Source organism: Hippocampus bargibanti, linkage group LG17, assembly GCF_051943395.1.
Source record: "Hippocampus bargibanti isolate YZ-2025 linkage group LG17, ASM5194339v1, whole genome shotgun sequence".
Taxonomy (NCBI): domain Eukaryota; kingdom Metazoa; phylum Chordata; class Actinopteri; order Syngnathiformes; family Syngnathidae; genus Hippocampus; species Hippocampus bargibanti.
This window is the reverse complement of record NC_142750.1, coordinates 14,893,325-14,905,918: the sequence shown is the minus strand read 5'-3', so window position 1 is coordinate 14,905,918 and position 12,594 is coordinate 14,893,325. Positions and strand designations below refer to the sequence as shown.

Genomic DNA, 12,594 nt, shown 5'->3' with positions numbered 1-12,594 from the left:
AGGTGAAACAAGCCTCTGCCCACCCCACATTTCCAGTCTATAAACAATCCGTCAGTGTCCGTCCAAATGGAAGGTCTTTACTTTTCGGCTCTACCTTGCAGTCCAGGAAGTATTACTTTCTGAGTGAGGAGGCGGGTGAAAAAGAGGACCTTCGTCAGCGCTGTCGAGACTTGGAACATCAGGTTGGTTTATGGTGTCTTGTTTAAAGAAAAACAAAATGGCAAACATCAAGAATTGGCCTGCAGCACTGTGTGTGTTTGGGGTGCGTGTGCACACACCGGCACTTGTTGATGTATTCTGGCCTTCATTGATTCGAGCGGCTGACTTTGTTTTCTTTTGATCGGATCTTATGTAACTTTGGCTTTTTTTCATTTTATTTGATTTTTTTTTATTTTGTTTTGAGTCCCCCCCCCACAACCACCCCACACAATTGCATAACATCAAGCGAAAATGGCCACATTGGTTTTGGATGGAGCTGCAACACACAGAAACAGGGATGCATCTGTGCTATTTATGCATTTTGACAGCCACTGGCGCAACTCTGTAACTCCACTGCGCCAGCGCAAGTCTATGACAATTAGCGCAGATTGCTACATGATCCGCGCCACATATGACATACTTCTGTTACAATACCTAAAGAACCGAAATTCGTTAAACAGCAATTCAAAACTATTCGGTTTCCTTCAGAGGTTTTACCTTTTGCCATCTTGCCTTACCAATATCAAGCCATCATCACCTTGCATTTATTTCGGTGCGTTCAAAAGTTGTCGTTGAGGATCTCTCGGGCTTTTTCGTGATCAGCCGGAAGAGCCAATCCAATATTCATTTACCCATGGTGCATTGCATTATTGACGTCCAACATGGCGGATGGTTGCAATATGGAGCGTTGGAACATGACTAAAACTCTAAAAGACATTAAAAAGAGCCAGCAAACTAACATGCAGTGATACCTCATCTTACGAAATTCATTGGTTCCCAGGAAGTGTGTGTAAGGCATTTATTTCCCATAAAACGTCATTAAAAATTAGAATAATCCGTTCCCAGGTCCTTATAAAACATAATTTTCGGCCTTCAAAATACACAAAATATACCCTGTTTTATGTCTAATAAATGTGCTATGGTATTGTAATTAAAGAAATGTATAATAAAGTCATTTTATTTATCTTTGTGATGGTAGTTGTCAATGGATGGTAGCAATGGTCGACTTAGCGTAATAGTACTGCGACAGCCAAGTCACACAAACGCACACCTCGTTCATGTTTTTTTGATGATCTCCTTCTCCTCAACTGTAATTTTCTTTTGTGTCCTCTTCGGCTTAAAATTAGCCTGTGGTGGGGTATTTTTCGGTCCCATAATAGCAAAAGTACTCCACTCGATCACAAACCACATCTGCACACAAAGGGGGTGTGGAAACTAGTCGGCCAGCCACCGTGGCGCTGTTCGACCGTGTGGTTTTGTGTTCTTCCGCCAAAAACTAGTTCGCCGGCCACTCTGGCGCTCCGTGTGGTTTGGTTTGTTTGCCGAAAACTTGTTCATATTTAATATTTCTAAGTTGAAAAGTTCGTAAACCAAAGCATTCATAAGCTGAGGTAAAAATGTATTGTTGTTTTTTTAAGAAACAATCAAAGTCTGCGCAGGGTAGTGACAATTCCATGATTTGAATTCAGTGGTGAATGGGAATGATGTCACAACGGTTGCAGAACATTGGAAAGCTTCAAAGCAAAGAACTTTGTTTTAGTATACATTTGTAAGAAATATTGTGCTGTTCTCTTTGTCTTCTCTGTAATATTGCGCAATATCAAAATAGCACAGGATTGCTTGCTTGTGACAATTTAAAATGTTTTATTTTCTGTATGAATACATTCTTTGACTTGAATTATAAAGTCTCATTATATCGATATCGGATATATCGATAGTCCCGGTATATCATTTTTTTCTTTGAATATCGATTGAATTATATTGCATATTGATATATAAAAAAAAAATCATTTTATTCAAATAATGGTTTTTCATGAGCAATTTAGAAATGTCTTGATCCAATGAATGTATTTTGGTTTATTTCAATGAATTTTTGACACTTTGGCAATCTAGTTAAATCGGGACATCCATTTTAGAATTTGGCGGGCCCCCTCCCCTTTTTTAATTAATTGTCTACCTGCATAGCCGACGCTTGGGCGATTGGTCGCTTGTTTGGAAATGTATTTGCTGTCAGTGGTTTTGTGCTAAAGCATGCAATCTGTTCTTAACATACCACATAGGTTGTGAGGATTCCGGCAGGTAAGTAGCCGCTCAACCCGTCTTTTGAATATGGCATCGCTCGCTCGTCTAACCCCAAAAGGCTGCATTTTGAGAAGATACTCTCCACCTCGTACTTTTACTCAGTCAAACACATTATTTTTTCTTGGCTAACCTCAAAACGATCCACACTTTTTGCACATTTGTATCCGTTGCTTGACCCGAAGGCTAAAGCGAACAACTTTGCCATTGACACGTTTCCATCCGCCCGGGAACATTTCATAGCGAGCAGCTGACTGAGCCTTGAGGAGGAAGCATGTCAAATCGGAATATAGCATGCGAACGCGCTAAAAGTGGCAAGTTTATTTTCTCCGACTCCATCATGTGCTTGCACCGTTCCAGTTGTTTCGACAAGAATTCTCTTCTTCTGTTTTCATTCTTAACAACGCCCAATCCCATTTTGATGGTGATTTCCGAATGGGCACATTTTACTCGCAGTGTTCCTCTCATGTTTTCTTTTCTTTTTTTGTTCCTCCATTTTTCTCCACAGCTGTCTGTAGCTCTGGAGGAGAAGCTGTCACTCCAAACGGAGACCCGTTCCTTGAAAGAGAAACTAAGCCGCTGTGACTCGCTGGACATCTCCGGTACCGCTATCACCGGCAAGAAGCTGCTCCTGCTGCAAAGTCAAATGGAGCAGCTCCAAGATGAGAACTACAGGTAAGAGCGCCACATAATCGCCCGACTCGCTCTCGTGAGACCTTTGACTTTCATCAGAGTCGAACGTGCCAGTGTGCTACGAGACCAAAAAAAATCTATTTTCACTCGTCAGACTGGAGAGCAGTCGCGATGACGCCCGATTCCGCGCGGACATGCTGGAGCGCGAGCTGGCCAACGTGCAGCAAAGGAATGATGATTTGACCGGCCTGGCTCAAGAAGCGCAAGCCCTCAAAGATGAGATGGATATTCTTCGGTGAGACCGCTTACGTTTCTGCTTATTCCGCTTTCGTCGTTTCATTTTACCCTCTGCGCATGTGATTTCTGTCTGGTGAAAAGTGGGTTAGGACGACAGCCGAGCACGCAAAAGTGCACCCGAGTCACGTTACGTAATCAACTTTGCGTATGCAATTAGTCCGCTACCTTGAGCACACAGCGCACCTTTATTTGACTCTGGCGTTTAAGGCGTCATATTCAAATCTACGAATGTTTGTTTTTAAACAAACCTCCCGTTGAATATAATATCCCCCCCAATATTTTTTGATAGTTCCTACACTTTTTCACCCACGACTCCCTTTTTGACGTCAGAAATGACGCATCCAAACACAATGGAACGCGGGAACGCACGTGACTTGCGCCGAGCTCCATTATCATCTTCCGCTCACAGAAACAACTCCCACGCCACCCGCGCGCAGACGTCCGCTCACCTCCTCACTCTGTCATCTGTGTTGATAGAAAAGGTTTCATGCGTTGACGCTGCTTTTGCGTCAAAAGTGTTTCCCAAATCAAGCCCAAGTGAGGAGCGTGCATTGGATTGGATTGGATTCGCCTTTTAGTCTCGCAGTGGAGAATTATACATTGCACAGCAGCAAAGTGATGAAAGAAATTGAAAAACAAAATACAGTGATACCTTGGCTTACAAACTTAATTGGTTCCCATACAGTGTGTAAGGCAAAAGTATGTAACCCAAAAATGAATTTCCCATAGGAAACAATTAAAATGAGAATAATCCGTTCCCAGGTCCCCATAAAACATAATTTTCTACTTTCTAATTTTCTAAACTTAAAACTGTGATGGTCATTGATGGCTTGATGGAATGGAGTAGCCGGTTTCCTCAGCATGAAACACTTGATGAGGAACGTAACCTTCCTCTTTTACCATCTGAAGGAATGATCCCTTGTAGGTGCTTTCTCTGTGATAATTTTACCTAGTTCCTCATCAATTGTTCTGTTTAGCTGGGTTGATAGCTTTTTGCATCAAGTGTACAGATGGCTTGTGCGGTTTGTTTGTGGAGCCTGATTGATGGGATATTTTAACCTTGCAGTCTACACTCTGCTTTTGAACTATTAAGTTGAAACGAGTCCACATTTTTATATCAATTTTTTCACTCTCTCTCTGTCGTCTGCCTGTCTCTCCTCTCTTTACACTCCCCCCCCCCCCCTCTCACTGTTGCGTTCTTGACCAATCACGTGGCTTTAACTGAAGACTGGGGGCGGGGAATAGAGGACTAAAACAGTCGGCTGCCGTTTTATTGTTAGAACGGGCTTGTTCGCGAACAACACATCACTCATTGTGGCAGCTCTGTGTGTATCCCAAAAATTAGTTTGTGTGCCAAGGTAAAATGTTTATAAATTCAACATTCGTAAGCCAAGGGTTCGTAAACCGAGGTCTCACTGTACAGGACCTGCTATAAAGGCAGCCACTCTTGTGGCGCCACCATGAAGTCAAAACAACAACTTCTTCTTTTATTCCTTTCGGCTTTTCCTTTCAGGGGTCACCACAGTGAATCAGTGTCCTCCATCTAACCCGGTTTTGTGCATCCTCGTCTCTTACACCAGCTACCTTCATGTCCTCTTTGACCACATCCATAAACCTCCTCTTAGGTCTTCCTCTCGGTCTCCTGCCTGGCAGTTCAAGGCTCAACATCCTTTTCCCGATATAGTCACTCTCTCTCCTCTGGTCATGTCCAAACCATCTCAGTCTGACTTTCTCTCCATAGCCTCGAATATGAGTTGTCCCTCTAATGTACTCATTCCTGATCCTATCCAACCTGGTCACTCCCAAAGAAAACCTCAACATCATCAGCTCTGCTTCCTGTCTTGTCACCAGTCAAAACAACAACAAAATACTAAATAGCAAATAATGTGACACAAGACACAGACATTTAATCAAAGCGCCCTCTATGTTGTATGCAGCAGTTCTAGGAGGGCGTCCTTTTCACCAGAGGAACAGGGACGTCATAGTGAAAAGTGCACATCTGCTACAAACTAAATGTTGAAAGTAAGCACAAAGCTGTAGCATCCATTGATGAAAAGAAATTGTCTCACATCTCCTGTCCCACGTAACTCCGCTTCAATTCCAAGCCGCGACAGTTCCACACAAGCATCGGCGCTCTGCACTGATGCTCATTTCTTCTCATCGCGGGCTCCTCAAGCATCCATCCAGCCGCAGATCATCCAACAGCACCGACCTTCCGGTGAACGAAGCAGGGCTGTGAAAATGCTGCCAATGACTGAATGTCGTGGCCAAAAATGCTGACAAACAAATCCGTATTGCTTCCACACGAAGCACAATAACTCAAAGTGACATTGATGCCCAGCGAAGCACATCTTCTCGCTCGTCCCCAGGCACTCCTCTGACCGAGTGAACCAGCTGGAAACCTTGGTGGAGACGTACAAGAGGAAGCTGGAAGATCTGGGTGACCTGCGCAGGCAGGTGCGCCTCCTGGAGGAGCGCAACACCGTCTACATGCAGCGTACCTGCGAGTTGGAGGAGGAGCTCCGCAAGGCCAACATTTTTCGTGCAGAGATGGACACGTACAAGAAACAGGCAAGCGCTGTAGGAGGCGGGGCTTACTAAATACAGCACGGCCCGTGCGCGTGCTACGCGAGCTGTGCGTTTTCCTTTGCGAGTCTCTCGCTCATGCCACCGCGCCCTCTGAATCGCAGGCTCACGAGCTTGACGCCAAGCACCAGGCAGAGGCCGTGAAAGCTGAGAAGTGGCAGTTTGAGTACAAGAACCTTCACGACAAATATGATGCGCTCCAGAAAGAGAAAGAAGTCAGTCGCTAGCATGGAAAAGTCATTTCACAAACGCTATTCCAATGAATTGAACTTCAATCAATTCTCAATACGACGAGCAAATCACGGTGAAAACCAAAATGGATGCGACAAAGTTCATTGGAATCATGTTTGTCCAACATCACTTGTCTTTAGCGTCTGATGACCCAGAGGGACACACTTCGGGAGACAAATGACGAGCTGAGGTGTGCGCAGGTGCAGCAGAAGTTTCTCAGTGATGCAGGTAAGCCTAACACCACTAACGCTCACTAAAGAAATAATAATAACTAATAATAATACCAGTGTTTGAAATAGCGTCTGCCCGGTGGCCCGGGGCGTACAACTTTTACGTCAGGCTTGCAACTTTCAAAACGTCTCGGCCTGGATGGGCGACAACTCCTTCAAGAAAAAAGAAGTTTTTTTTTTTTGTTTTTTTTTTTTTCAAATCAAGCGTTTGTTTTATTAAATAACGCAAACGCCACAAACAAAACGCTGCGAGCCACGCGGACTCCTCTTTCTCAGCGGATTTCAAAAGTCTCAAGTACACTTTTCAGTCTGGGTGTAGTCAGAAGCAGGCTTCTGATTGGCTGCCGGTGCCGAGTAAGCAAATTGCACCGGCAGCCAATCAGAAGCCTGCTTCTGACTACACCCAGACTGAAAAGTGTACTTGAGACTTTTGAAAGCCGCCGAGAAAGAGGAGTCTACGTAGCTTTGAGCAGATCACACAACGCAAACGTTGCATTGTGCACCATGCCGACAAACGACAACTGGAACAAAATCTTTAGCAAGGGATATTTACAAAAATTTGACAAGTGAGCATTTGTAATTTGTACTTGCTGAATTAAAAAAAAAAACCTTTTATGCTGCGTAACAATGTTTATATTTTTTTTAGCGATCAGACGTCTTTGTGTGTTTTAAGTTGTGAAAAATGGGGCGGGCAACTTTATGGCTGGGCCGGCAACTTTTCACAGGTGTCTGCCCAGGTGTCCACTAACTTTTTGTCATGAGTTTCAAACCCTGATAATACATTTCATTTATAAGCGCCTTTCAAAACTATCAAGGTCACTTTTCAGTCGAGAAGTTTTTCTGTGTGAGAGCAGCGGCAGCCACACGCGCTAGCGTTCACTCAACCCGCAAGTAAATAGATAGAAAGCTAGCTAGCTAATAGATAGCAAGCTAGACAACTGCCTATATAACTAATAGATAGCTAGCCGGCCGGTTCGCTAATAGATAGCAAATAAATAGCTAATATATAACCAATACATAGCCAGCTAGACAACTAGCTATATAACTAATAGATAGATAGATAGCTAATAAAACCCCTTTAACTCATTCACTGCTAGACATGTGCAAAAATGTGTCCACTCCAGTGCCAGTGTTTTTGTCATTTTCACTCAAATTCCAGGACCCACAAAATATATTATATTATATTATATTATATTATATTATATTATATTATATTATATTATATTCAAAAACATTCAATGCAGCGGAAGAAACCTTAGACTCTCTTCTTTCAGCAGAAAAAAAGAGTTAATTACAGTAAAGTCTCGTTATATCGATATCGGATATATCGATAGTCCCGGTTATATCGATACTATTTCTATGCACGCACGGAGAAAATTACATGCAAACAGGGTCGGATATATCGATAGTCCCGGTTATATCGATATTTTTTCGGACTCCCTTGAATATCGATATAACGAGACTTTACTGTATATGGGTCTGGAGTTATAGGAGCTTGAAATGAGGGTAGCTGTCGAAAATACAATACAGTACTTACATTTGTGTTGTCATATTTATTTATTTATTTATTGTTCTTTTGACTTCAAGATGGCGCCGCAAGAGTGGCTGCCTTTCCAGCAGCTTGTGTATTTGTTTTCTACTTCTTTCATTCCTTTCATCTTCCTTTCATAACTTTGCTGCTGTGAAATGTGAATTTCTCCACACTGCGAGACAAATAAAGGTAAATCAAATCCAATACATGTTGCTTTTCTATAGCGCTTGAACAACAGCTGAAACTGGAACAAAGCGCTAACATGGAAAAAAGGGAAATGCTGCCCCCTCACGGAAGGGAAAAAAAACATCACCAGAGGTCTGTCCAGCACTTTGTCGGCCCCCCGCAAGAAAAACCAAAGCCCAAACAAATGAGGGAATGGCGCTCCAGCTCATCAGTGTTTGTGTTTGGACAACCGCGCGGTGGCAGTCGTTTGAACGAAAATCTCGCAAAATCCCTTCCAACAGGTTTTCACCGGCAACCGAATAATCTCTCCACAGGGGGCTTGTGCGACAACGGGTCCACGGTTGGAAACCTGGCGGCAGAAATCATGCCCACCGAGCTCAAGTATGTATCACGCAGGATGATGCGCAAAGGCTGTCGGGTGCCTTTCAACAAACGAGTCGACTGCACCCGCTTCGGCCTCTTGCTCACTTTGTTGCCTTCGTCTCGATTCCAGGGAGACAGTGGTGCGCTTACAGAGTGAAAACAAGATGCTGTGTGTCCAGGAGGAAAGCTACAGGCAGAAAGTAGCGGAGGTGGACGCCGAGCTGGAGGGGGCTCGGCGCAGCAAGAATGCTCTGGAAACCCAAAACAGGTCGGTCGACAGCCCACCGTCGAATAAATCGACACCCCCCCGGCTCCGCGCCGCCATATTGTGTGTTCCTTGACATTCAAAAGGGTGTTGGGTGGATGGTGGGAGTGATATCTGCCGAAATGTCAAGTCGCCCTCTGGACCGCGCGCTCGGCTGAGCTGTGTGGGCCGCACTGGAGGACAGACGGCGGAAAGCCAGATTGCCTCTCGTCCGTGCGCACGAATGTGTTTATATGCCTGCGGGCATGTGGGCATGTGGGTGGACTGAGCGTGCGTAGCCAGGCAGCACCGGGCCCGGGGTATGGGAAGCGTCTTTGCTCACAGGAGGAGAGGAGCTGGAGCTGGAGCCGGAGCGCACTGGGCATGCTCAGTAAAGCTCGGCGCCGCATGGCCCGGCAGCACACAGATGCGCAAAGATCGACGCTTCACTCGACTTGTCTTCCTCCCGCCGGTTCAACTTTGATGTGTCTTCTCTTTACCAAGCTCACCAGTGTTCTCTCCCCGCAGGCTGCAACACCAGCAGATCTCCGAACTGCGTTCGCAGGTGGACGAGCTCCAGAAAGCACTTAAAGAACAGGACAGCAAGACGGAGGATGTGAGCACGCCCTTCCCCCACCCGCTCCAAATTCAGCCACTTGCCAATCGCTCACACTGACAATATATCAACACGTGGATGCATAGAACCCCCCCCCCCCCTTACTATTTCTATGAGCCACATTTGGCACCATAAATCGGTGGATGAATCTCAGTCTGTAGAATGTCACGATAAATTACAATAATCTGCAATTCTTAAGGCAAATAATAGGAAAATACTTTTGAATACTGGCCCATAATTAGAATGCTCATAGTCATATCACTATCTATCTCGCTAGCTAGCTTGATAGCTATCTATCTATCTATCTATCTACCCATCCATCCATGTATTTATTTATTTGCTTGTTTGTTTATTTGCCCATTTATGTGTTTATTTATTTGCTTGTTTGCTTATCAATTTATTTATTTGCTTGTTTGATTATTCATTTATTTATTAGCTTGTTTGGTTATCCATTTATGTATTTGTTTGTTTACCGGTGTATTTATTTACCCATTTATTAGCTTCTTTGTTTATTTACCCATTTATTTATTTGCTTGCTTGTTTGGGTACCCATTTATTTACTTGTTTGCTTATTTACCCTTTTATTTGTGTATATATTTTTATTCGTTTTAAATTGCTACATTGTTTTTGAAGCTATAGGCGAGCAATAGTTTTTCCCCGCGGCTGAGCCTGAGACCTACGCAAAGTTAGAAAAGTCTACAAGGGATTGGCAAAGTTTTCACAGAAAATGCAAAGCGACTTCATTGTGCCCCTCATAAGCATGGCGAAACAAAAACCGAAAACAGTTGCTCGTGAGAGTTGCAGTCTTTGTTTTACTCTGACATGTGTTGCGTGTGGGAATGGAAGCCGCGTTTGCCGTGTTTGCTGATTCACCGTTAACGCCTGCCCTTCTGTCTGTCCTGTCCTGTCCTGTCGCTACCCGCCTGCCCCACCGAACAACCGTGCCAAAATCAGGCTATCGTAAGTACGGACCACCCTCTATCCAAATGGCCTGTGATTCAACCCTTGGACAGCTTGACTTTAACAGCTTTTATTTTGAGTGTTGATGTTGTGCGTGCGTGATTGAGAAAGTGTTTGGGACCTTTTAACGTGTTTTCCTTGTTTTGTTTATATAGTCCTCCTTACTGAAGAAGAAGCTGGAAGAGCATTTGTAAGACCTCCCATTAGTGTTCATTATATTCTTAAAAAAAAAACCAACAAAAGATTCATCCAGCATTTCATTCCAGGGAGAAGCTCCACGAAGCTCACACAGACCTGCAAAAGAAAAGAGAAGTCATTGATGACCTGGAGCCTAGGGTGGACAGCAACAGTTGAGTTTCTCTTCGTTGAACTGCTTTTCAGGTGGAAATGACACAGGAAATGTTCACCCACCCCCTTCCATTTTTACCTATGTGTCTCTTAGTGGCAAGGAAGATCGACGAACTGCAGAAGATCCTGCAAAGGAAGGATGAGGACATGAAACAGATGGAGGAGCGATACAAGCGCTACATGGACAAGGCTAGAACGGTGTGGAACTTTTGCAGCAGATCCTCGATTTACCAACGATATCGTTTGCAGACAAAATTTGGGCAGGAAATACTTTCTCAAACAGCGCCCCCCCTCCCCCACCCCCTCGAAGAAATGAAATTGCTAAGAATTCTGTTCTTAGGTCCCCGGTCGTGGTCTGCTTTTCTGCAGATCGCCATTGTTTGTCTGAGCAGTGACTTGCAAGACTTGGCATTTGTCCAAAAGAATTTTCCATTGGTTTGCCGATGGAGTCGTGGAACAATGTAAAATGGTGACCTGAGGTTTCACGTCGAGGATCTTTCGAACCTTGACAAGCTTCATTGTTTGTGTTCATCGTGTGTGTTTATGCGGATAGGTGATTGAGACCCTGGATCCAAAGCAACAACAGCCTGTGACCGTGACTCCTGACATTCAGGCCTTGAAGAACCAGCTGACGGAAAAAGAGAAAAAAATCCATCATCTGGAGGTACCGAATTTTAGGCATAATTTCTTCCACATATCACTCACGCGTGTGTTTCTGTTCCTGTGCGCAGCGTGACTTTGAGAAAAGTCGATCCAGACATGACCAGGAGGAGAAACTCATCATTAGCGCTTGGTACAACATGGTAAGAGGTTTGTTCATATCGGGGAGGGGATGAATGAATAATGGAGCATCCTGGCCTCCTTTCAGGGAATGGCTTTACATCAGAGAGTGGCGAGCGAACGGCTGAGCTCGCCCAACCATACTATGTCTTTCCTGGCCCAGCAGAGGATGGCCTCCAATGCCAGAAGAGGCCTCGCTCGCCCCCAACCAAGATGAGCTCATGCATGGAAGGAAATCCTCCTCGTTACCTCCGTGCCTTTTGCAGCTTTGCTGCGCTTTTGTGCCCTCTGGTGGTTCAACGTGGTACCGACGTAATTTCCAGAGACTTGACTGTGATGTATGTCATGTGGAAAGAACAATGACTGGAACACGGGGCCGGCCGTTCATTGGCGCTTGAGAGGGAGAAAAGACAGTCTTACCTTTCAAGTGACTTTTATTAGATTTTTCTTTTTTACAACAGTACGGTCTGTTTTATAAACCTTTTAAAAATGTATTTTAAGCTACTCTTAGTGGCAATAGTGTTACGATGTGGCGGGTGAGAGTAGGACTTCAGAGGTCCATTGAGCTCAAGTAGTACATAGTGAGGACACGGGGATCTGAGGAAGAATAGAAATGTGGCCTTGGACCACCCGTCCTACGGTAGCCAAAAGCACTTTTCCTGAGCAGTGGGTTTGTGGAGTGCCTTCAACAAGACACCAAAGCCTTCTCATGTACTTAAAAATGAAGCTCACAGTCCACTACCACTGAATCCTTCCTCCTTTTGATGCCCTTTTTTAAAATGTTAGTTGAATAGCATAGTCCCACTTTGTTTTCATTTCGGAGCTTTATTTGCGTGCAACTTTTTTTCCTCCGCCTTTGGAGCAGGGTCAATGCACGCACCACTTTAGAATCTACACAAATGTGAATGTAGGCCCCCCGAAGGCTTCCTAATGCATGACTATAACACAATGTGATCAACATGTCACAACCCTACACTACTGAATGCTCACTTGGAGTTTGTCTGTTCACAAGAAAACAGAAGTTCTTCTTAGTTACACTGTAGCTTTTGAAAGATGACACATTTATCATCACTGCTTATTTTCTACATACGCTGTTATCTTTCCTGTCCGACATTTGTGTGCACATTTTTGTGGTTCATATCTTAAGTTTGTTAGGTGTTTGTTGCCCAATTGTTGGGATGACTCTTGGAATTGGTCGAACAGATGAAGGTGTACTGTACTTCTCACAAGGGGGAGCGGGAGCAAGCTAATCATGTGGTAGTCTTTGGCCTTTCTACTTTTGCACGACAATAAATGGGAGTTTATGAGCGAA

General features: G+C 44.3%; 1 protein-coding gene across 3 annotated transcripts in view; it reads left to right on the top strand.

The window, feature by feature from the left end:
• The window catches only part of hook2 (hook microtubule-tethering protein 2), a 15,307-nt gene extending 2,713 nt beyond the window's left edge, over window positions 1-12,594 (top strand). For all 3 annotated transcript variants that reach the window (XM_089018406.1, XM_089018407.1, XM_089018404.1), the window contains 16 exons: window positions 1-2; window positions 102-182; window positions 2,786-2,952; window positions 3,065-3,205; window positions 5,577-5,778; window positions 5,898-6,008; window positions 6,165-6,252; window positions 8,286-8,352; window positions 8,465-8,602; window positions 9,107-9,194; window positions 10,310-10,344; window positions 10,421-10,503; window positions 10,597-10,700; window positions 11,056-11,166; window positions 11,234-11,305; window positions 11,371-12,594. The exon at window positions 1-2 is cut by the window's left edge and continues 64 nt beyond it. In XM_089018406.1, coding sequence (XP_088874532.1) covers window positions 1-2; window positions 102-182; window positions 2,786-2,952; window positions 3,065-3,205; window positions 5,577-5,778; window positions 5,898-6,008; window positions 6,165-6,252; window positions 8,286-8,352; window positions 8,465-8,602; window positions 9,107-9,194; window positions 10,310-10,344; window positions 10,421-10,503; window positions 10,597-10,700; window positions 11,056-11,166; window positions 11,234-11,305; window positions 11,371-11,499 — 1,619 coding nt within the window. In that variant the 3' untranslated portion in view covers window positions 11,500-12,594. The remainder of the gene's footprint in view (window positions 3-101; window positions 183-2,785; window positions 2,953-3,064; window positions 3,206-5,576; window positions 5,779-5,897; window positions 6,009-6,164; window positions 6,253-8,285; window positions 8,353-8,464; window positions 8,603-9,106; window positions 9,195-10,309; window positions 10,345-10,420; window positions 10,504-10,596; window positions 10,701-11,055; window positions 11,167-11,233; window positions 11,306-11,370) is intronic.